A 25,448-nucleotide genomic window follows, 5' to 3' on the forward strand; every position below is an offset into this window, starting at 1 on the left:
TGAGGGAAACTGACATTTCCATTTTACAGATGAAGAATAGAGAGGGTGTCAATTAGATGAATTAGTATCAGAGCTGGGACTAGAACCCGGGTCCTAAGTTGGCAAAGCCAAGGATATTGCTGACTTTCCCCCCTGCTGAGTTGCCTAGGGCTGCAGTAACAGAGTATCACAAACTGGATGGCTTAAAACAATAAAAATTTATTATCTCACAGTTTTGGAGGCTAGGCATCTGAAATCAAGGTGTTGGCAGGGCCATACTCCCTCTGAAGTCTGTAGAGAAGATTTTGTTCCATGCCTCTCTCCTGGCTTCTGGCAGTTGCTGGCAATCCTTGGCATTCCTTGGCTTGTGGCATAACTCAATCTCTACCTCCTTTGTCACATGACTGCATTCTATCTCTGTGTCTGTGTTTCTTTCCCCTTTCTTATAAGGACACCAATCATATTGGCTTAAGGGTCTACTCTCTTCCAGTATGACTTCATTTGAACTTATTTCCATCCAAAGTTACCCTATTTCCAAATTTTCACATTCACAGCTACTGGGGGTTAGGATTTCAACATACTTCTTTGGGGGACACAATCAATGCATCCTACCTTCCCAAAGATAACACACCTCCTGGGAATATCCTTTCCATGGTCTTTATCATCACTTGCCTTGATGTGACAGTGTCCTAGTGATGCTGAATTCCCTTTTTCCTCACATATTTTCATGAAGCGATGGCCTGCAGTTTATTAATTTCAACCTTCTTTTTTTTTATGCTCGAGTTCCCTCTTCATATTGACAAAACCATCTTGAAAAGTCAGCAGGCTTCCACTTAAATACTTCCAGCAATGTTTCTGAATAGCTTTGGCATCGAGGCGATTCTTCCTCGTACTGAGCTCAGACCTGCTGGATCTTCTCCATTGTGTCTGGTTGTGCCCGGGGCAGGCCCTGCTGAGCATAGACTTCCCACTTCCCATAGTAGAAGGCAACTGGTCACACCCGAGTTTTCACTTCTCCAGATCCAACCCTCCCAGTTTCTTAAGCTTTTCCTCACCTAAACAGAACTCAGATATTCCTTCCTTTTGCTCAATGATATTTTTAATCCTTTGAGGGGAGAAAGAAAGAACATGGTGGGTAATAATTATGCTTCTTTTGTTCCAGTGGCTTGCAATGGAGAATTCATTTGATTATAGTTGTAGGGGAGACAGACAATTTTTTTTTTAAGATTTATTTTTTATTTCTTTCTCTTCCCTTCCTCTCCCCATCCCCCTCCCCCTCCCTACCATCGTCTGCTCTCTGTGTCCATTTGCTGTGTGTTGTTCTGTGTCCACTTGCATTCTTGTCGGCAGCACTGGGAATCTGTGTCTCTTTTTGTTGTGTCATCTTGCTGTGTCAACTCTCCGTGTGTGCGGCACCACTCCTGGGCAGGCTGTGATTTTTCATGCGGGGTGGCTCTCCTTACAGGGTGCACTCCTTGTGCGTGGGGCTCCCCTACATGGGCGACACCCCTACGTGGCACAGCACTCCTTGTGTGCATCTGTACTGCACGTGGGCCAGCTCACCACACAGGTCAGGAGGCCCTGGGTTTGAACCCTGGACCTCCCATGTGGTAGGTGGTTGCTCTATCAGTTGAGCCAAATCCACTTCCCTAGACAGATGAATTTAATGCCATAATTTATAAAGTGGAGTTCTGGAACCTAGGAGTTTCCCTTTGAGCATCCCTTACTCACATAGCTGGTGCCTTTCCATTTGTAAGAAGTGATCAGTGGGGAGGAAGGAGGCACAAGGTACATGGGCTACAATGAGGGCCCTAGCAGGCGCCTACTGAATTCTGTTGACAGAGTGACTGCAGAATGCCTACCCAAATGGATGTTGCTCATTTACAGAACGGATGTCAAGGATGGGATATGGGGGAAGAGTGGAGATTGAGGGAACCAAGAAACCTATTCATTCAACTTTTTTTTTTTTAAGATTTATTTTATTTATTTCTCTCCCCTTCCCTTCTGTTGTTTGCTCTCTGTGCCCATTTGCTGTGTGTTCTTCTGCATCCGCTTGCATTATCAAGTGGTACTGGGCAACTGCGTCTCTTTTTTGTTACATTATCTTGCTGTGTCAGTTCTTTGTGTGTGCTGCGCCACTCCTGGGCAGGCTGCACTTTTTTCACATGAGGCGGCTCTCCTTGAGGGGCGCACTCCTTGTGCATGGCAGCACTGCACATGGGCTAGCTTACCACACGGGTCAGGAGGCCCTGGGGATCAAACCCTGGACCCTCCATATGGTAAGTGGATGCTCTATCAGTTGAGCCATATCTGCTTCCCTCATTCAGCTTTTTATTGAATGCATACTATGCACAAGGCCTTATAATAATATTTATGGGGGGGTTAAGCATTTATAATATGGTGACACAAAGTAAAAAAAATTTGTAAGGGCCATGAAAGAGGTACACATCAAATTCTCTAGGTTTTCAGAGAAGGGGGAGATTACTTTTGTTTGGGAGGAGAAGCATCCATGGAGGAGTATCAGTTAAGGCTTCATAGGGAAAGTGGCATTTGAGGGGCCTTGAAGAATGTGTAGGTAGAAGATGAAGGGATGGGCATTCCAGAAAGAGCAAAAAGCCTGGTGTAGACACACCTCTCCTCACCTTTTATGCATTCCCAACATCTTCTTGAATTATTCCAGCTCCCTACTCTAGAATCTGCTCTTACTTTTTTCCTTTAAGCTCTTCAATTCTGAGAATCTCTGGGGAATGTTTGTGTCTGAACTCCAAACCCACTTTTTTGCCTTTTCCTCCAAGCATGCCTGGAGAATATCAACCTTCTTGAACTTCAGAATGACCTTCAGAATGGCCTTTCCCTGGCCAATTGCCAGAGCCTAGATCCTCTGTGCATTCCACCCCTACCTGCCTTCTCCGCTCTTTGGGTCTGTTGGTACTCTTGCTATTCCTGGAAAATCTACTACAAAGGCCTCGAAAGTATGTTCTACAGGAGAGACGACCATGCTAGCACTCCGGAAAGATCAGAGCCACACTCTGCCTTGCACTACCTAGCACACAGTTGATTGTTTGGATGCATAAATGGCCCTGCTCCTTAAAAGTCTAAGTCCTATACATTTTTGCAGTCTGAGCACCTAGCAATGTGCTTTCTATAAAAGACATGTTTGCTGAATGAATGAAAGTTTCCAAGTGCCTGACATGTCACCATCAAAGATCAGTTCTTTTGCACCAGGATGCAATCTTCAGCCTCCATGGGCACCCATGGAAATGCAAATACCTCTGATGGCGTAAATTATTACCTGACATTAACATCCCCAGGGAGATTCGCATGCGTCAACTGAGAAAAGTCCACTGACATAGAGAGAGGGAAGGGGTCAGGGGCCAGGATCCCCATTTTGTGCTGGAGGACTGATCAGTGCCTAAGCTGGACCACCTTCATCTGAGCATACTGAGGCTCTAAGGGAATAAAGAACATGAAGGTGTTTTAGAAAGCGTAGTGTGTAGAAGAATGCTCAAATGTATGGGGCGGTATGTCCTTTTTGGCTGGTAAAGTTGTTCTGTTCTAGTTTTCTATTAAATTTTTGACCTCTTTCTCCTCAGGCTATGTTTTCCACTAATCGTGGGACAGTTGGAGGCTTCTTCCTGGCAGGCCGAAGTATGGTGTGGTGGCCGGTAAGTTTTCCCTGAAATACTGTTTGCTTAACTATGATAATCCCTTTAAGAATCTATTTTCTCCTTAGCTTTGGGCGGTGGTGATTCTTTCTTAATTTCTTTTTAAAAACTTTATTCTAGTAACATATGTATTACTTTAAACACTTTCAAGTGTGCAATTCAGTACTATTAATCACTTTCACAATATTGTTCTATCATCATTGACATCCATTACCTTAACTTCTTCATCTCCGCCAACAAAAACACTATATCCGTTAAGCATTAACTCCCTTCCTTCCCATGCCCCCTAGCCTTAGGCCCTGTGACCCATAATCTACTGTCTGCCTCTCTGAAATTTATATCTTCTAGGTAGCCCGTATAAGCAAGATCAAAAAAGATTTGTCTTACCATCAAATCTTGAAACTTTAAAAAGTTGAATTTATGCTCCTAGTGTTAATAGTAAAACTCTTCCTTTCAAGAAATAAAATGCTTAAACTATCTGTTTCTTAAAAAAAATGATTTGTCTTTTTGCTCTGGCTTATTTCACTCAACATGGTGTCTTCAAGGCTCATCCATATTGTGGCATGTATTAGAACATCATTCTTTTTTTTTTTTTTTACAGCTGAATAACATTCCATTACACACATACACACACCATATTTTCTTTATCTGTTCATCATTGGACACTTGGGTTGCTTCCACCTTTTGGCTACTGTGAATAATGCTGCTATAAATATTGGTGTACAAATATCTGTTTGGGAGTCTCTGCTTTCAATTCTTTTGAGTATATAGGAAGAAGTGGGATTGCTGGGGTCCTATGGTAATTCTATTTTCAACTTGAACAGGGCGTTGGAATTCACTTTATTTTGAAAACAGAGTAGCTTCCCACCCTGCTGGTTGGTTCGCCCACTGCCAAGTTTGCATCCAGTCCCCTTACTTCTGCCCCACCCATCTACCACTGGGAGTTCACTACTTTCAAGGCAACCCATTTCATTTTCAGACAGTTTTTTCTTCTTATATTGACCGTAATCAAGCTAAAATTACATTTCTTTATGTTAAAATTTATCTGGGTCTTGGAGAAGCCAGTGACAAGGGAAGGCATGTGACAGAACTGCCTTAGAAGAAATTCATTTTGGACTAGGCTGAGGAACAATTACATCTTAACTAGCCATAATCTCTTTCTTCCTGATAGTGCCTGGGTCTGGGATGGAGCTGAGGGTTGGTTGATGAGAAGAACCAACTCTACCCAAAGCTCTACCCAAAGCAGTTCACAGGGGTTTTCCTGTGGATGTTGTTTCCTTATATGCATCTCAGCAGTGGATTATTCTGACCAACAGAGAAACAAAAAGAAGAATGTGCAGAATTGTTCTTTTGTGCAGAAGTCACTGCTTCCTTAGTGAGGCTGAAATTTAACTCTTCTTCCTCTAACAATAGTTTCCATCTAAGATTTCTTGAGATTTACTTTAGTGGTTTCTAAACTTGTTCGTGTGTCAGAGTCACCTGGGTGTGCTTTCTACAAATACAGATTCCTGGGTATCGCTCCAGACATACTAAATAAAAAAACCTTGGAAGTAGGCCAAGGTTTTGGTCATCAGGCAGTTTGGGGGTCACTGGTTTGGGTGAACTTTTAAATATCTGGTCAGATTTACTGAGAACATCACCATCTATTAGGGATACTGGGGAAGGGATTTCTGAATGAGAGACAGTGACCTCTAAATCCCTCCCAACTCTGATACTGCTCTAATTCTGAAAAAAAAAAAAAAATTGTATGGTAGAATGAGCACGGGCTTTGAGGTCAGCATATCTGGCCAGCCACATTTACTAGTTAATGGCTTTGGGAGAATCACTGAACTTCCCTGAGCTTCAATTTCCACTTCTATGAAATAGAAGAACAATATCTGCTTAAGAGGGTCCCTGTAAAGATTAAATGAGACAACACTTGTATAGCACTCAGCATCATGTCTGGTGAGTGCTCAACAAATGGAAATGTTAAGAAGTGGAGGGTAAGTCAGGTGTGCAAGGACAACGCCCATTTGACATCTGTCCTGGTGCACAGTGCTTAATGTGCTCACTGAATGGAAGCTATCATTTATGTGAAGCTATTGCTATTGCTTCACTTAAATTTAACTTTCAGGTTGGCCATGTAAATAAATTAATACAATTTATATATGTGACTGCAAGTCATCAATTACCTTGTACATGGATCACATTTTAACATTTCTAAAATTAGATCATGTTTTATTAACAGTGGCATGATATAGTTTTAGTGCTACATGGTATGTCATAATAGTAGGTGTCTTCACTTCAGTGAAGTTATGGCTATATTCTAAAATAGAGGTTTTTAAACTGTGTTCACTAAAACCCTTGGGCTCTGCAGAAATGCTTTCCAGAGCAGTCTAACTGTTATTGGATTTTATCTAGGTTCTTGGCTATGCTGCAGAAATAAATTTCAAGAGCATGCTGTGTGAGTTAGGCCACTAATTTACTCAGGTAGGGAGGGATGAGAAATGGGAGAAAATAACTGATCACGGGTCCTAGGTAGAGAGGAAGGGGGTTGAAAAATGATAAAGTGGGCTGATTTACAGACTATAATTCCCCATCATTGATTATAAATGCCCAGGTTTACTTGTGTGGCCACGTGGCAGAGGGAAAACAGCCAGAGTGGTGCACAGAGGGCAGGAACAGTTTCACAGGCAAGAGAGCGCATGAGAGAGCAGGAGCTTGGGCCCTGTGCCTGCCTTTTGAACCATTAATTATTCCACTCCTTTGCTAATGGCAGGGGAGGGGTTCTAGCTGTTTGCTGTTTTGATTGATTACCCCACCCATCAATTCCCCATGAGGGCCCAATGATAAAGTTTCTGGGGAATTTCCGGGACCTCTCCTGGCTCCCAGGAGAAGTCTTTGTTCTGGATGGCAGGATCTTGGGTGTGGGGGTCTTCCAGCAGCCCTCTTGGGGGTTATTGATGTCCATGTGCATTCTCTGCCAAGTTCCCGATCTGTCTATTGAATCCCTATCTTACTAGCCTGCTTCACAACTTTTATTTATTTTACATAAGAGGAATCTGCTAAGATTTTGTTTGAGACCAAGCCTGCTTCACAACTTTTATTTATTTTACATAAGAGGAATCTGCTAAGATTTTGTTTGAAACCAAGTTTCTGCTGGCTTACCAGAGCTTAAAAATTTCTAATTTAGAAGCAAAATAGCATAAAATGGTGATTTTTCCCCCTAAAATTTAAAATGGTTTCCAAAATTATTCCAAAACACACTTAACAGAAGGAGTTAAAGAAAGACACAATATGCAAGAAAAATGCAAGTCTCAACAAAATCTCAACAAGATGATACTTCTAAATTTCCCTTTTTATATAGTACAAGATCAGTTCAAGCCTATAATTGGTTCTTAAGGTCATAATCAGAACAACAGTTCTCAAATGTGTTGGCCTAATGAGCATCACAGGGGCAAGAAGAGGTTCTCTGAGCTGACTCCTCTTTCACCCTCCAGTGGGGGGGGGGGGCCCTTTGCTGCTTTCATCTACTTTTAGCCAATTAAGCCCTGGTGCTTTGTGTTTCACGAGGAGTGAACAGCCACAGAATTTTGAGCAAGAGAGCCTTTGGGGATTTTAGGAAGAAAGAACTCTGGGTTGATATACCTTAGGCAGGGTGGGCTTGGGAGGTCTGTCCATGAGAAAAGCAGGAGGAAATCAGAGTTTGTGAACTCTGAAGGGAGATTGGACAGAGGAGATTCCAGTTTCCTGGTTCTTCCTGGGATTTAGGGGGTTTTGAAAGGAGCAGCCCATAACAGGTGAACATCCAGGAGCTCTGAGGGAAAAGTTAATGAGGCTGAGAGAGAAAAAGAGAGAAAGAGAGGGAGGGGGATAGTTTGTGTCTAGTTACCGGGATTGAAGAGAGGGACAGTTTGAGAGCAGACGCAAGGACTGGAGGGCTGGGTTACAAGATTACAAGAGGAGTCAGTTTACACAGAGAATCAGGAAGGGAGGACCCCAGAAACCTGAGTTACTTGCTCCAGGTGAGCCAGGCAGACTAAGCAACATGAAACCATGAAGCTATACCTTACGTAATTATGGGCTGATTGGTGACCCAGGATTCCCTTTCGATGTGGCACCGTGACCTGGCAGCTTTATACAGCTGCCTGTGTAATGTGTTGCAATGATTTTGTGGGGATGCCAGAGAAATGAAAGCAGGAAGGCTGTGGAAACTCAGTGACTGAACGTGAAGGGGAAATTCCCCAACTGTTGGCTGATGGCAGCAGAAATTACTCAGAGAGGTGGAACCCCCAGGTACACATCCCAGAGGAAGACTCTTGTTTTGGATGACGGTTTGGTTACACCCCCCTGGCTCATTGACGAGAGTGGTGGGGTTATGACAAGGCTCAACCAACCCTTCCACGACCCCCCAGAAGTAAGCATTCCAAAAGGCAGGGACCTAAAGGACTTGGTTTGTCCCAGCTTGATACAGAGGAGAGAATAAGCGCAGGGGAGATTAATTTCCTAGGGCAGCTGTCACAAAGTACCACGTATCTGGTGACTTAAAACAACGAAAGTTTATTGTCTTGTGATTCAGGAGGTTAGACGTCCTAAATCAAGGTGTCAGCAGGCCCAGGCTCTCTCTGCAACCTGTAGGGGAGAAAATCCTTCCTTGCCTCTTCCTGGCTTCTGGTGGTTTGGCAGCAATCTATGACATTCCTTGACTTGCAGCTGCAGCACTTCAATCTCTATCTCTGTTGTCACATGGCCATTTTCTCACTGTGACTGTCTCTTCTCCTCCTCTTATGAAAGCCATCTTGGATTAGGGACCTGGCCTCTTCCATAGTGACTTTATCTTAATTTAACTAATTTCATCTGCAGTGACCCTATTTCCAAATAAGGTCATATTCTGAAATACTGGGGTTTAGGACTTCAACATACCTTTTTTGGGGACACATTTCAACCTGTAACAGCATGCTAGTCAGTCCATCACAATGAGGACCTTGAAAATGTAACTCTTGTGTTTCTCTCAACAGCCATAGTTCCTTCCTTCTTTTATTATGGTATCATCAGAGAGGAGTATCTCATAATAGTTTAGGGCAAGTGGCAACAAAATTTTACTGTTAAGGCCTAGATAGTAAATAATTTCAACTTTACAGGCTGTATGTCGACTATCCAACTCTGCTGCCAGAGCAGGAAAACAGCCAATGACAATGCATAAATGAATGGATATAGATGCATTCCAATAAAACTTTATTTACAAAAAACAAGTGTCAGGCTAAAGGCCCACAGGCCATAGTTTGCCATCCCTTTATTTAGGCCTAGACTCTGGAGTCAGACTGCTTGGGTTCAAAGCCAGTCTCTACCCTTTACTAGCTGTGTGACCCTGAATCAGTTGCTAAACATCTCTGTGCCTTACATTTCTTATTGCTATAATAGGGATAACAGTAATGGGGAATCTTATGAAGGACTGCCATATTACCTATCTGATTAAATCCTCATTGATCCAGATGAGAAAAGTACAACAAAGATGATGGCTAACCCAGTGGGCTGTCCAAGTGCACGTAAGATAAAGGCCATGCTTTCTTGCTATCTCAGGGCATTTTTCTCTACTTAAGGAAAGTGTATGCAAAACTTGGCAGTTTCCACAGATAAATACCTACTTTGCGGTGAGAACTTTTTGCTTAGCTAGCTAGTTCTTGGCTTGTTCTTGACCAACATTTTCCCTCTCTTTCTTCCTCTCCTCTTCCTTCTTTTTCTTCTCTCCCTCTTCACTCTCCTTCCTCTTTCTCTTCTCTTCTCCTCTTACTCCTCCATCTCCTCTTCCTTCTCATCTTCCTCTTCCTCCTCCTCTCTTCTCCTTTCTCTCCTCCCCCCACCTTTCTATTCTTCTTTTTTTAAAAATTTATTTTATTTACTTATTTGTACCTCCCAAAGCCACCTGCTCACTGTCTGCTCTCCATGTCCATTTGCTGTGCATTCTTCTGTGTCTGCTTGTCTTTTCTTCATGTCTTTCTCTTTAGGAGGCACCAGGATCTGATCCTGGGACCTCCGACGTGGGAGAGAGGCACTCAATTTCTTGAGCCACCTCAGCTCCCTGGTTTGTTGTGTCTCTCATTGCCTTTCTTCTGTGTCTCTTTTTTGTTGTGTCAGCTCTCCACGTGGGCCAGCTGGCCTTCACTAGGAAACCCCAGAAACCAATCCTGGGACCTCCCATATGGTAGATGGGAGCCCAATCTCTTGAGCCACATCCACGTCCCTATTCTTTTTGGTAAAGTCAGTTTCCTCTCATCCTTCATGGCTTAGTTTCCTCTGAGGAGTTACTCTGGTTAGTGCACAGATACTACCCAGTGTATCCCTGTGTTTCTAGGTATCAGTCATCTGGTGTGTGGCCAAATTCCTGTTATCTAAATACCTAAACTCCTGGCTTCTCCTTTTCGTCTCACTGACTTCCAGCATTTCTTAACAGCGTAGTACTTCTTCAGACAGAGAAAGGAAGAAGTGAAATATAATTCATATTTCTAGTTAGTTGGAGTCAGAAAAGAGCTGAAATCATTAGCTAAGATAAAAAAACTTTGTATTATCTATATGCAAAGATACAATATTGGTGGTTGAGCAATCCAGGCAGAAGGAATGGAATGGATAAAGGTCCCAAGATAGGAAGAACTTGAGGGTATTTGAGGAATGGAAAGGAGTCAGTGTGGGTGGTTGCTCGGGTGAGGGATCCCCCAATTGTTGATTCTGAGACAGGCATCTTGAACTATAGATGCCAAAAGAAGACCTCCCCTGCGTTTTGTGCCAGAAAACCAGTGGGAAAACACCAGCTTTGGCAGTGATTTCCTGATTTCCTGCTCCATTGGTTCTTTTGGCAAGGAGAAGTGTTCCTGAAGATAATGAGTGAAAGATAACCATTGTCCATGGGGATCATGAGCTGTTGGAGAATGAGCAGATTATGACGACGCTGGAGCAAGGCCTGTGTCTAAATATTTACCAGAGTGTCAGAAATGAAATATTCTGTGTGCACAAGTCCCACCTTATTTTCTGTCCCAACCCAGGAAGTATGAACTCTGAGAAATGGCAAGGGTCAAAGATTACATCTCTTCAAACTTCCCTTGCTGAAAAACAGGAGTAGAAACACTAACCAAGAGTAAAGACCAGTGCCCAAGAGGATGAGGAGAAATCAGAAATAAGAGGCATGATGTGAATAATCACCTGCATTTCCTGAGTCCATAGGGAAATGGGTAAGAGGGTCTGAGCTCACTGCACCCCTTCAGGGAAGTTCAGAATAGGATTTCCTGGGAGAAGGGGAAAGTCAGTGTGGCACTGTGTCCCACCCCTCCGTGGATTTCAGTGAATTTGGCTTTGGGACCTTGGGCAAGTCAGTTCTTTCTTCTGAGCCTGAGTGTTCTTGTCTGTAAAAGAAAGATAAGAATAATACCCTCCCAGGACTGTTTGAGCATTAAACAAGATACTGTGAATGAAATGCCTGGTCCAAGGCTTGGCCCCAAAGAGGCACTGTAAAAGTTAGTGTCCTCCTCTCCCTTTCATGATGATCCTAGGGAAGGGCTCTCGAAGTGTGGTCCCCAGACCATCAACATCAGCAAGCCCTGGGCTCTTGTTAGAAATGCAGATTTTCTGACCCTTACCCAGACAAGGTGAATCAGAAACTCTAGGGGTGGGATCCAACAATCTGTATTTTACCGAGTTCCCCACTGGTCCAGGTTGCTAGAATTAACAAATAAAATTATTGGATGCTGTTTTAGTTTTCTGGCTGCTAAAAGCAAACATCGTGCAATGGGTTGGCATAAACAATGGGAGTTTATTAGCTCACAGTTTTGAGGCTATGAAAAGTCCAATTCAAGGCATCACCAAGGAGATACTTTCTTCCCAAAGTTTGGCATTCTGGGCTGGCTGCCTATGATCCTTGGTCCCGGGCTCTTCTGTTACAAGGCAGTGCACATGGTGGCCTCTTCTGGGCTCTCCCTTCCTTTCCTGGTTGCAGTGAACTTCAGCTTCTTGCTTCCTGTGGATTTCTTTCTATTTGCCTGAATTTCATTCTACTTATAATGAACTCTGGTAATAAAATTAAGACCCATCCTTGCCTTGCCAGTGGGCCCTACTTTGGAATTTTGCTCCTGAGTGTGATGGAATTGGACTCAGATGTGACCTCTCTATGCATGCCACTTCTGTCACTTTTACTGAACTTGTGGCTGGCGCTGGGGTTGGTGTATGCTTAGGAGACTTGAATCTCTGGACTGTCTATGTGCCAACTGGGCCCTGAGCCTCAGCAGAGTTGCAACACTTACTCTCTGGTTCATTGGACTTACCCAGGTCAGCTAACAGGGAGGTGATGATGATGGTCAACCACCACACCAGGGAACCGAGACAGTCTACAGCTGCAAGTGGGAGAATTCCTTCCATCAGCCATGTGGGATCTAAGTCCCCTCTCGATTTAGAGGAGGAGTGGACATCACCATCCCAGAGTCTTCAGGATGGAGGAATAAAATATGAATTAGAGTGGACTTACTGGTATGCTACTATAGAATTATTGTGACTCTAGCTATGGAAGAAATTGTATCATTGATGTGGAAACAGTGGCCGCGGAAGTTGCTGAAGTCAGGGAGAGGGAAAAAGAGGATTGATACTGGGGCATTTGCAGGACTTGGCGTTGTCCTGAATGATATTACAGGGACAGATGCAGGACATTATAAATCCTGACATAGCCCACTGGGTGGACTGGGAGAGAGTGTAAACTACAACATAAACTCTAATCTATGCTGTGTAGCAATGCTCTAAAAGGTACTCATCAAATGCAATGAATGGACCACACTAATGAAAGAAGTTGTTGATGTGGGAGGAGTGGGGGGTGTGGGAAGTGGGGTACATGAGAACCTCATATTTTTTTTATTGTAACATTTTGTGTGATTTATGTATCTTTAAAAAAAAGATGATTGAAAAAAAGAAAAAATTAAGACCCATCCTGACTGGGTTGGTTTACACTTTAACTGAAGTAACCTCATCAAAAGATCTCACTTACAATGGAATTAGATTAAGGAATAGATTAAATTGAAAGATATGTTTTTCTGGGATACTTAGCTCCAAAGCCCCACAGATGCCCGGTTATATTAGATGTTCAGGTAAACAACGAATACTTTTTCAGTATGAGTATGTCCTAGGTAATGGCTGAGACATACTTATACTAAAAATGTACTCATGGCTTACCTGAAATTCAGATTTAATTGGGCATCTTGTATTTTATCTGTATTTTAGCCCTAGATTCTGATGCCTGCTAAAGTTTGAGAACCACTGTCCAAGGATATTCCAAGGAAGGGATGTAGCACAGCCCAGAGAAGGGGTGAAGAGAGGACCTGGGATCTCTGATATCATTGCTTAAAGGGGGGAACAAAAGTAGGGAGCAGGAAGCCATCTCCAGAGCTGTGGACATTCTGGTTATTATATGGTCTGTTATCAAGGAAAGCCATTTCCTGAAATTAGTTGAGAGCATTTTCCATCGAGCTATAATGATCTTGTTCTTTCAAAGGGAGAACAACTATTCTTTCTCTTCTAGGAAATCCTGGGCACCCCATAAAGACACTAGCTATGTAAAAGAAAGTCAGTATTTCTTCAGAATGGTATGCCTTTGTGGGGCAAAGCATTCTCACATTGGTCACATTTTAGCCTAATAATACCCTAGTGAGGTAGTCTGAGAGGGATTCTCATCCTTGGTTTATAGAGGAGAAAACTGAAGCTCAAGGTACTTATGTAACCTGCTCAAGGTCACAATAGTATGTTGTGGCAGAGCCAAGGTTAAATCCAGGTTGGGGGGCTCCCAGTGTGTGTTTAGAAGGAGTGAAAGAAAAGGGGATCTATGTTTTTTTTAAAATATATTTTTAAATTGTGGTAGCATGTATACCATAAAATTTGCCATTTTAAACATTTTTAAGTGTACAATCCAGTGATATTAATTACATTTACAATTTTGTGCTATCATCATCTCCATCCATTACAAAAACTTTTTCATCATCCAAACAGAAACTCTGTACCACTAAACAAGTATCTCCCCATTCTCCCCTTCCCCAGTCCCTGGTAACCTCTGATTTACTTTCTGTCTAATTTAATTTGCCTATTCTAGATATTTCATATAAATGAAATAATAAAATATTTCTCCTTTTGTGTCTGGCTTATTTCACTTAGCAAGGTTCATTCATGTTGCAGCATGTATCAGAACTTCATTCCTTTATATGGTTTAATGGTATTCTATTGTATGTGTATAGCACATTTTGTTTATCCATTCATCTGTTGATGGACACTTGGGTTGCTTCCATATTTCAGTTTTTGTGAATAATGCTGCTATGTACTATGTTTGAGTCCCTATTTTCTGTTCTTTTGGTTATTTATCTAGAAGTGGAATTGTTGGGTTATATGGTAATTTTGTTGAAGAGCTGCCCCATTACTTTCCAAAGTGCCTGCACCATTTTATATTCCCAAGAGAAATGCATAAGGGGTCCAATTTCCCCACTTTTTCACCAACACTTATTAGAGGTTCATACCATTTTAATTATGCTTTAAAGCATGTTTTTTTTATTTATTTATTTTTATTTTTTTATTTTTTATTGACTTTGTAATAATATTACATTAAAAATATATATGTGAGGTCCCATTCAACCCCACCCCCCACCCCCCCTCTCCCCCCCCCCAACAACACTCGTTCCCATCATCATGACACATCCATTGGATTTGGTAAGTACATCTTTGGGCACCTCTGCACCTCATATACATTGGTTCACATCATGGCCCATACTCTCCTCTATTCCATCATGTAGGCCCTGTGAGGATTTACAATGTCCGGTGATTACCTCTGAAGCACCATCCAGGGCAGCTCCATGTCCCGAAGACGCCTCCACCTCTCATCTCTTCCTGCCTTTCCCCATACCCTTTGTCCATTATGTCCACTTTTCCCAATCCAATGCCACCTCTTCTATGTGGACACTGGATTGGTTGTGTCCATTGCACCTTTATGTCAAGAGGAGGCTCAGATTCCACCTGGATGCTGGATGCAATCCTCCCATTTTCAGTTGTAATCACTCTAGTAAAGCATGTTTTTTGATACAGGATATTCTTTTCAAATCCATTGTCTGCCTCTGATTGTGAAGCTAGGAAGACTCACACATAACTATATATTGCCTAGGGGATTTTTTGACTCCTGGATCCTGAGTGTGTACAAACTGTCTTACTTTACTTAGGGTGTGGCAGTGAAGACAAAATTAATATGTAAACTTGAATCACTTTCTTCCTCTGGGCTATGATTTTTTTGAATCTGAAAATAAGATTGATATTTATTTCCTAGGTAATTCCAGTTCTAATATCAGATAAGCTGATCTAGGGATACTTATTTTCTATTTCCTGTCTTGCAAAATAACATTTTAGTTAGCATTCGATGACATTTTCATGTCATTTTTCACATATTCCACCCCTCCCAACATGTAACTTACCTCCATGCTTTATTTTCATTCCTCAGGCTCTGTGAATGAATCAGAGACAGCTCTGGCATTGTTTTTACTGCTAAATATTTTAAAGAATTGTGTTCTGATTATAAAACTACACAAACACATTGTGGAAAATTTAGAAAAGTATAAAGAAGGAAAGTAAAAAAGAAATAAATATTGTTAAATTTGGATATATTTCCATTAATTTATATACATACATATATTTTAAAATTTAGGAGATTATATAGTATATAGGTTGGTATATTGTTCTTTTTAATTTGAAGTTTTATCATGAACATTTTTCCCATGTCATAACAAATTCTTCAAAGTTATAATATTTAATGACTGGATAATATTCTATCATAAATATGTACCTTAGTTTATTCAACCATTTTCCTATTGTTGGACATTTATGTTGTTTCTAACTTTCCTCTATTGCAAATAAATTGGCAACGAGCATCCTTATTTATATATATATCTTTGCATCTCCGAATATTTGTTTAAAATAGGGTCCTAAAATTAAGGTTATATGGTAGGAGATAAACTTTTAAATTAGTTTGATGCATACCAACAAACTACTTTCAAGAAGGATTGTATCAATTTACATTTCTACTAGCAATACATGGGAGAGCCTATTTACTTGCCAACACCAAGTATTATCATTTAAAAAAAAATTCTGCTCTTTTGGTGGATTAGCCCACAAGAGGGTCAGATCCCCTGGTGGTTCTGTTCTTACTAACACTGGACTTACAAGTTACCACGTCAATGTCTTAGGGTGGCTCAGGATTCTCTAGGATGCCCTGCTTTCCTTATGGGCCTCTGTGGGCCTGGCAGGCCAGGTTTATTGGCTCTTCTGAGGAGAGAGTGGCCCTAGCCATGTCCTCATGAAGAGTCCTGGTTCCATGCAGCCAGTGGGAACAAATGCAACTCTAAGGCATTAGCTCATTGTGGTCCCTGTTCTCCCCAGAAGAGTGTCTAAGGATTTGATATAACTCAATCAGCAGACTTTTACTGAGTGACTGCCATGTATAAGGGAGGGCCTGTGCCTTGTGAAAGCAGAGCTGCTCTTTGAAGGTTAGAAGCTATTTGGGGATGGGGGGGCAACATCTGTGCAGAAGCAGTTACTAACGTGGGGTATGGCATGTACTAGGAGAGTGAAATAGAGTGGGGTAAAAGTTTAGAGGCTCTGGGTGGTATCAGCAGAAAGGTGGGACTGGCTTCATTTTGAACACTGGGACAGTGTTGTTTTTTTTTTTTTTTTCTTTTCTTTGTAGGCAGATGCTAAGTAGAGGAAATGGCACAAGCAAAGTCAAGTGGTGGGAAAGCGCAGACCATTTCTACGAGACTGAATCAGCACCATTTATCTAGAGCTTAGGGGACATGAAAGGACATAGAGGGGCTACTGGGGTTTGGGAAGGAGGATGGGGCTGGGTTGTGGAGAGGCTTGAGTGTCTGTGACTCCTCTTCCAAATTTCATACCACTGTGGAGATATTCTCCATTGGCAACTTTTGTTGTTTCTGGTGATTGAGATCGCCCTCTGGGGCTATGAGTTTTGTACCCTGAGTGCAGAACACTCAGCCCCAGAAATGGTCCAGGGAGTCCTTTTCTGGGACTGGGTTAAGCAACTATAGAGTGGTTTTTAAACAGTCGTATCTGCTTTTGTTTTGAGAGATAAATGCATTCCCTGCTACCCTCTGCTTTTTAACATTAATAGCTGGTGGGAGAAAGGAATTTGTCTAGATGTTTTCCTTTGTGGTTTAAGTAGGTTTTCCTGGAGAGATGGCTCAGGGTAAAATGTCAAATTTATGTCAAACACCAGAGGGATTGAGGGGAAATATTGTAAGTGATACAGCTGCTGTTTATTGTTAAGGCAAACCAAATCAGTCTTATCAGGAAGCTAAATTGCAGTTAGAGGAGATATCTTGTTACATGGTCAATAGTGTAGAGGCAGATTCTCTGATAGTGACTGGAATTAAAGGTGCTGGAGCAGTCCTCACTACTGTCAAAGCTGAATGGTAGCCTAAATGGAATCTGAAGTTGGATGATGCTAAAACCACTCTGGCCAGCCCATGTCTGGATTAACCCGTTCGGGTGTAATGTCCACCTGGGGACTCAGACAGATGGAGCAGAGGGCAGTGGAGAGCAATAAGAGTGATGAAATTCATGTCCATGGCCAGTGAAGTGCAGAGAAATAAGAGGAAACAGCCTGGAGAAGATTTGAGGGGTGAAAGAACCTTGTCCCCAGATATTGGAAGGGCTGGCTTCTAGACATTTGACTTGGTCCGTGTTACCCGAGTGTGGAAGTAGAACTAATAGTTAGATTTCAGCTCAAGGTAAAGAAGGACTTTTTTTCCTTCCATTTTAACTATTTTAAGTGTATACTTAACTGGTATTAATTATATTCACAGTGTTGTGTTACCATCACCACTATCCCTTGCTAAAACTTTTTCATGACCCTAAGTAAGTACTCTGTAAAAAGCCATAACTTCCTAAGCTCTTTTCCCCCTGCCCCTGGTAACCTCTAATCTACTTTATGTCTCTATGAATTTGCTTAGTATAGGTACTTCATTTAAGTGAAATCATACTTTTATGTCTAGTTTATTTCATTTAGCATAATGTTTTCAAGGTTCATCCGTGTTGTAGCATGTATCAGAACTTCCTTCCTCTTTATGGCTAAATAATATTCCATCATATGGGTATACCACATTTTGCTTATCCATTCATCCCTTAATGGATACTGGGTTGTTTCCACTTTTTGCCTATTTTGAATGATGCTGCTGTGAATATTGGTGTACAAATACTTGTTCAAATTCCCATTTTCAATTCTCTTGGTTATATACTAAAAGTGAATTTCTTAACAATTAGAGTTGACTCATCATGGACTCGGCAACTCTTCGAGTGTAGGGTACATGCATCCAGGAGCTGGCCATCATTTGGAGGGTATTTCAGAGATACCCTGAAACAGGGAAGGTTGCTGAGTCCATGATGGGAGAACTCTAATTGTTTCTGTGATGTGACATTATGTTATTTCCCAATTACCATATTATTCAACCTATTGGGGTTGATCAAAACCAGCTCATCTTGCCCTGGGGCAGCAAAACTACCTAAATACTAGTGTTGGAATCTTGACCCCATCAGGGATTGAGGAGGGCTTGGAAATATGTTAGTCAGAAGCAGCGTTAAGCTGGGGAAATTTTAGATAAAGACTAAAATCCTGAACTTGGAATGTGGAACGAAATGACAGAGGAGGACACAAAGATTTATGTCATTGGGTCACTCCCCTGATGGGGCATGATTCTTAAATGGTGCATGAGTGTGGGTGAAGGGTAGACAGAGACAGTGTTTGGGAAATCGAGGTGATGGAAGCATTGCTAATGAACTCCTGTGAGAGGAGGAGTGTGTGAAAAGCGAGCAGGGAGTGTAGATGATGAAGTAACTATTCTCTTGGGAAGAGGAAGGACACAACTTGAGGTCCAGCTGAATGCCAGTCTTTGTTAATTCATAATGTCATATGATCCCTTCAGAACCCTGCCATGAGAGAAAAGAAAGAATTCAAACCTAAAATTTAAAGCCATGCTGCCTTCTCACTGGAGGGAACTTTACCTTGAAACCTTGCTGAATTCCACAGGAAGACCACTTGGCAGGCGCGTTTGGAAGTAGAGGAGGGTTTCTGAATAGGGAAATGTCATGATCTGAATCGAGCTTTGGGGAGATAACTGACCTTGTGGGTGTGTGATATATATGACTTGCATTTTCTCCCCCAACCCTTCCAGCTCTTCCCACCCTGCCTCCGCCCCCTCCAAATATTAGCAGCCTTCCTAAGGAGCGAAAATAGCAAGAGGCCTCTGTAACCCATAAAGTGATCAGTAGATCTTGTACGAGAATATTTAACCTGTTTTTCCAGAAGCCTGCTCTGGTATCTGTTTTCCCCCAACTGCCTGATCACCCCTATGTCATTAAACCTTTCCCCCAATGTGCAATTTCTGCCCTGCTGAAAACATTTGATCCTTTAGGACTTGTTTCTGTAAAAGTCACTTGCACCCCCCCCCCCCCCGTGTGCCTTGAAAATTATTGTCAAATCATCTACCTTTGACAATGTACCGCATTCTTTAGAGGGCAACTCCCCCTCAGCTGCATGTAGACGAGCTCCATAAAGGGCCCGTCTCCACTGGCAGTAAGTGCAGACGATTGAGCTCAGGAAATGCAGTCTTTTCTCCCGCTGGTGAGGATGAGGACCCACATAAGCCCTTTAATAAATGCTCATTACTTGCAAGCTGGACTTCTCTGAGTCTTTCTTTGGCCTGACGTATCCACCTCAGTTTGGTGGGAAGCTGTTGTTTTTACACAGCACCTTGCCATACTCAGGACAGGGTGGTAGGCTGGATTAAGGGAGGGGGAGACTGGAGATTGCTTAGAAGCCTGTTGCAGTAGTCCTGGTGAGAGATGATGACAGCTGGCACAAGGGCAATATAGAAAGTGCTTGATGTTTATGATATTGTAAAGGCTGAGTTAGGGTCTTGGCAAATGATAGAGTACAGTCCATGGGGTGGAGGGAGGAAGTCCAGGGTGAGGCCAAGGTGACTGGCTGACATTGTGCCCCTGACGATGGTGCCCCTGACAGAAATGAACGAACCTGGGCCCAGGAAAGTCTAGTATCCCCAAAACTCTCCTGACCCCCATTCCATCTTCTTCTCAGAGGGTGAGGAGGAAACTCAGCACAGCTTGAGACTGCTTAAAGTTCAATATCACTATTAGTGGGGATGAAGGAGAAGACTTTTGGAATTTAAGATTAAGTAATCGAATACAATTAATCATTACTGGAAATTATGCTCTTCATAGAAATTTATTAAGGGAAGAGGATGTGGCTCAACTGATAGAGCATCTGTCTACCATATGGAGGGTCCAGGGTTCGATCCCCAGGGCCTCCTGACCTGTGTGGTAAGCTGGCCCACATGCAGTGCTGCCACACCCAAGGAGTGCTGTGCTATGAAGGGGCGCCCCCACTGAGGGGTGCCCCACGTGCAGGGAGTGCATCCCATAAGGAGAGCCGCCTCGTGAGAAAAAAGCACAGTCCGCCCAGGAGTGGCACTGCACACATGGAGAACTGACACAGCAAGATGACATAACAACAAAAAAAGAGACACAGTTTCCCAGTGCCGGCTGGATAATGCAAGCAAATGGATGCAGAGAGCAGACAATGGGGGTGGGGGGGAGGGGGAAGGGGAGAGAAATAAATAAGTCTTAAAAAAAAAAAGAAATTTATTAAGGGAAAGGTGACACATGAAGGGATAATGGGTCAGGACATGCAAGCCACATGCAGAAAGGAAATGGGACTATTATCCCCGTTCCCATCAAAGAAATAGGCACCTCAACCTGCTTTTGCTCTACCTTCTCTTCTTGATGGTGTCCATCCAATTACTGAGGTCCCAAATCTAAGAGCTACCCTTGATTATTTTCCTCTCAGTGCCCATATCTAGTCCATCAACAAGTCCTGTCAATTTTGTTTCTAAAACATACCCCCAGTCCCTACACTTGTCTTTATCTCCGTTGCTACCATCCTAGTCCAGGATATTATCATCTCTTGCTTCAATATACAACAACAGCCTCCCAACTGGTTTCTGTTTTCTCTCTTGCTGCCCAACACTGCACTCTCCACAAAATTTAGAGTAATATTTTTTTTCATTGTATTATTTTTCTTCTGTTTTTATTTTTGTTAAAATTATACTTGCACATAATTCAAGTATCAAATAGTTCTATAAGGCATATTACTAAAAACAGCAACTACTGATTATTCCTACTAATGTCTTCCACCTCAGATACTTTTGATACTTTTAGTTGATTATTTGAATATTTGTCTTCATAAATTTAAAAACCAAGTTACATATTTACTTCTTGACTTTTCAATTTTAGGAATGATCAACTGATTTCTCAGTAGGGTAGTGAGACCATAGCTCTCTCTTATAAGCTACTTCAGGACACACGTTTTTTCCTCTTTTCTTCCAATATACTTTTAAAAAGTGTATATTTTCTTTTTTACTGTGGTAACATATATAAAACAAAATTAGCCATTTTAACCTTTTTTTTTCCTTATCTGGTTGCATTATTGTCTTTTTGCTGCATTGCTTCACTGCATGTGTGCCTGTGCCTCTCTGCGCTGCACAGGTCTGGGGTGCATTTTGTCTTTTTTTACCAGGCTGTCCCTGGGATTGAACCTGGGTTCTTAGTATGGTAAACGGGAGCTTAATTGCTTAAGCCACAGCCGTTTCCCCATTTTAACCATTTTTAGGCATGCAATTCACTGACATTACTTACATTTGCAATGTTGTGTTACTATCATCACCAGGGAACAATCTTTAAAACAAACTAGACCCTGTTCCTCCCCTGTTTAAAACTCTCCAATGGTTCCCTGCCCCCCCCCCCCGCACCTAAAGAATAAAATCCACACTTCTTATTTTGCCTTATTGAACTTCTATGATCTAGTCCTCACTGGATTTCTAGCCTCATCTCATACTATCCAGATTTATTCCCTTTTAAGGACCTTGGACCAATAACTACAAGCCTGCTCCTATTTGATGCTCAGCATAATGGAGATAATTATACTTGTTTGATACTTACTGAATGCTGCTATATATATACGTTCTTTTCCTGGGAATAGATGGACTCTAGGATCTTCTGGGGTTCTTTTGGACATCAGGGACAAATGAGTTGATGACACTGTATTATGATTGGTCAGTGAAGAGCTATCTCTTGCTTCACGTGATGTTTCCTCCCTAGTCTCTCACTTACAATCTCCTCTCCCCTCACTGGAATCCACTCTTAACTATGTAAAATGCATCCTTCTAATCTATGAATTTAGGCACATGTATCCTTGGAAAATGCATTTGCCTTTTGAGTCTCTAGGACCTCTGTAAAAAATAAAAATACTACAGAGATACAGAGAATTATTATTATCAATATCATGTCTTGTTGGTTTATAGTAGTTGGAATTACAGAATTTAACAGTAGGAGATACTTGGAAATCATCAGCTCTATCCCCTGCCTTACTTATCAAGTGAGGGGACTAAGGCCTGAAGATTTCCTTTTAAATTATTCTTTTTGACAGTATTGTCCACATTTACTTACAGCCTATATTGGGCAAGGCGTAAACCAGGTGCACTGTAAGATAGAAAGGTGAATGCACAGGCCTTGCCATTGAGCCTACAGCCTTATTGGGACTTCCAGGGGAGGCCTGGTGGGTTATGGGACTTTCTGCAGTGTACCCTTCTTCACTTCTTGCCCCCACCCTGGTCTGATGAATGACTCACAGATTCTGCGTTTGGGGATATTTCCCACTGTCCTTCCCAATTGCCCACATTGACTTTTTAAACCAGTGAATCTGACAGGCTCCAGCACAGTCAAATTCCTGGCCTGTCCCTCCTCTACCTTGTCCTTCTCTGGGCTGCCTTCTCTCTTCTCTCTCTGGCCCACGTTGAGTGTCCTGGCTGAGCACAGAGTTCTCACCTGACTTTACCTTTATGTTTCCAGATTGGAGCTTCTCTCTTTGCCAGTAACATTGGAAGTGGCCACTTTGTGGGGCTGGCAGGAACAGGAGCAGCTGCTGGCATTGCCACTGGGGGCTTTGAATGGAATGTGAGTAACTGCGTAGCCACTATATCCTAGAGCTGGGTGGAACCTTAGTAGTCAGCTAGCTCAACCTGTGCCCTGAGAAGCCCTAGGAGTTAGGGAACCTCTCAGGGCCTCCTTGGGGTATAAAAGGAGGAGGGCACAGATTTGGGAGTCCCAGGATCCTGCTTCCCTTTCCACCAGAATAGCTTGAGAAAACCACTGATCTAAGTCAGCTCTGGGGAAAGAGAGATGTAGAGATAATGGTATATGAGAGTTGCTGACAATAGTATTTCTTTCTTCTCTTTCCCCTTGGTGTTAAAAAGCCAAACTTCCCAGTAATGTTACACCTGTATTGCAGGTTTGGAAATGCTTACCATCTTTTCCATTGTTATTATTATTGCTAGTAGGGTTTTTGTTATTATTTTAAAGGTCTCTAAATGCTATTTTACTCCTTGTAAACCAGGGATGAGGAAAAGGAGAGTTCAGTGCTCTCATTGGGATATGGAAGCAGTTTAGGGACTGTGATTGGTGGTAAGACACCTTCTGGGTTCCTCTCCATTGTCACCCAACCCCTATTCTCATGTTCCCATGGGCCAATCAGACTGCAGAGGCTACCTCCAGTCTCACATGGCACTAGAGAGTTATCCTCAGCGCCAAAAAGAGAAAATGCTGGATGATTGTTCTATGGCAGCTGGAGGAGGGCTTGCTATGAGGTGTGGGCCCCCCAAGACAATAGGGATGGGTAAAGGTTCCTTCTGCTTTGGTTCTACCTCTTGTTTTTGTTTCAGGCACTGGTTTTGGTGGTTGTGCTAGGTTGGATTTTTGTCCCCATTTACATTAAAGCCGGGGTAAGTATCTGCTTTGTTATTAATTTCCTGTTGGCAAATATTACATGTGAACTTGGCCTTCCAGACAGAGGAGACATTACAGGATAAATGGCAGGGAATAAGCTGTAGTTTGGCTTTTGTTCCTAAGGTATAAAGTTTCTGACTGTACACGGGTACATTAAACAGATCCCCTTGGCCTAGGTCTGACTGTTATTTTCAATCCAGGCTCAGAACTCTTCCCCCTTAGTAGTCTCCCTAAGTAACCTCGCTCCACTCAGGCTCCTCTGAAACATCATGTCCCCTCCCTTTGGGTGTGTACTTGCATGGCACTACTGTGCATTTGCTCTTAATATATAATTGTTTTTTCCCCTAGGTGGGAAGTAGCTTGAGACAAACTGTTTCCCCTTTATTTATATATAGTGGTAGCACTTGTTTCCCGAGTACACCTGTAGTACTCAACTATTGAATGAATGGCCAGTCTCTTGACTAAGTCTACCTAACAATTTACATATATATGACAGCTTTAGTATCATCCATTCAGTGAGATATAATGAGTACTTATGATGTGTAAGTCCGTACATTAGGTGCTAATAGTAATACAGAAGAAATACAGGGCAGACCCTGGTTTTCTGGAGGGTTACAGACTGTTAGTGAGACATGTCTGATCCCAGGAAACAACAGGCACAAGGTTGAGGGAGTGAATCAGGAAGGGTAATTGGAAATTGTGGAGAGGAGCCAGGAGAACAGTTGGGTGGATCTGCCACTGCAACGGCTTTGCTTAGCATGTCTGCAGAGATGCTGCCTGGGCACCTTGTTTGGCACGCTGGGCAGATGCTCCCCCTCCCCATTGTTATATGTCTTGTTTACAGTAAGTGCCCTGCAGAAGAATATATATTATATCTCCTCCTCCAGGGCAAAGATCTATTTTTTTGGTTAAGCCTAATTGTGCATTCATTCAAGAACAGATGTTCATTGGGCACCTCTACATGTTTTATAAATCCTTGATCGTATCTCTATGGCTCTGACACCAGGGTAGATCCTATTGCTCTGCTTGCTCTGGGCCCTCTGGTCCCTCCAGCTGGCAGTGACCTCTCTTGTACCCCATGCAGGTGGTGACAATGCCAGAGTACCTACGGAAGCGGTTTGGAGGCAAGCGGATCCAGGTCTACCTCTCCGTTCTGTCTCTGCTGCTCTACATTTTCACCAAGATCTCGGTGAGTCTGCTATCCTGAGGGCTGGACCCCTGCTATCTGAGAACTTTCCCTCTCTTGCTCCCCAGCACACGTTGGCTCTCAAGAGGCAGCTCTATGTGTTTCTATTAACTTGATACCTGTTTTAGTTTACCTAACAAGTTAGCTTACCTAACAATCAATGTACCATAAACTGGGTGGTTTAAAACAACAGAACTTGATTGTCTCACAGTTCTGGGAGCCAGAAACCCAAAACCGGGATGTCACCAGGGCCAGGCTTCCTTTTAGGCTATAGGGAAGAATCTGTTCCATGTCTCTCTCTTACCTTCTGGCGGTGGCAGCGGCAATCCATGGCATTCTCTACCTCAGTCACCACAGGACATTCCCTGTCTGTCTCTACTGTCCAATTCTCCCCTTCTTATAAGGACACCGGTCATACTGAATTAGGGTCCAGCTTAATCCAGTTTGGCTTCATCTTAACTAATCACATCCTCAAAGATCCTATTTGCAAATAAGTCACATTCACTGGACCAGGGTTTAGGACTTGAACATGTCTTTTGGGGGGACGTAATTCAGCCCATAACACTATCTTAGGTCTTCTTGCTCCTTAGAGTAAGGTCTTAACTTATTTCACACATCAAAGAGCCAACACATGGAACTCTTTGTTCTCCACTGTGGTGCAGGTTGAAAATATAAAGTTTCAAGAAGATTCAAAAAGCAGTTAAGGATATCTG

At 42.5% G+C, this 25,448-nt stretch overlaps 1 protein-coding gene across 1 annotated transcript in view; it reads left to right on the forward strand.

The window, feature by feature from the left end:
* SLC5A1 (solute carrier family 5 member 1) overlaps positions 1-25,448 on the forward strand; it is a 58,433-nt gene that overhangs the window by 2,568 nt on the left and 30,417 nt on the right. The window contains exons 2-5 of the mRNA XM_004485245.4: positions 3,573-3,644; positions 22,617-22,721; positions 23,486-23,545; positions 24,634-24,738. Coding sequence (XP_004485302.2) covers positions 3,573-3,644; positions 22,617-22,721; positions 23,486-23,545; positions 24,634-24,738 — 342 coding nt within the window. The remainder of the gene's footprint in view (positions 1-3,572; positions 3,645-22,616; positions 22,722-23,485; positions 23,546-24,633; positions 24,739-25,448) is intronic.

This window comes from Dasypus novemcinctus, chromosome 19 (assembly GCF_030445035.2).
Source record: "Dasypus novemcinctus isolate mDasNov1 chromosome 19, mDasNov1.1.hap2, whole genome shotgun sequence".
In the NCBI taxonomy this organism is placed as follows: Eukaryota; Metazoa; Chordata; class Mammalia; order Cingulata; family Dasypodidae; genus Dasypus; species Dasypus novemcinctus.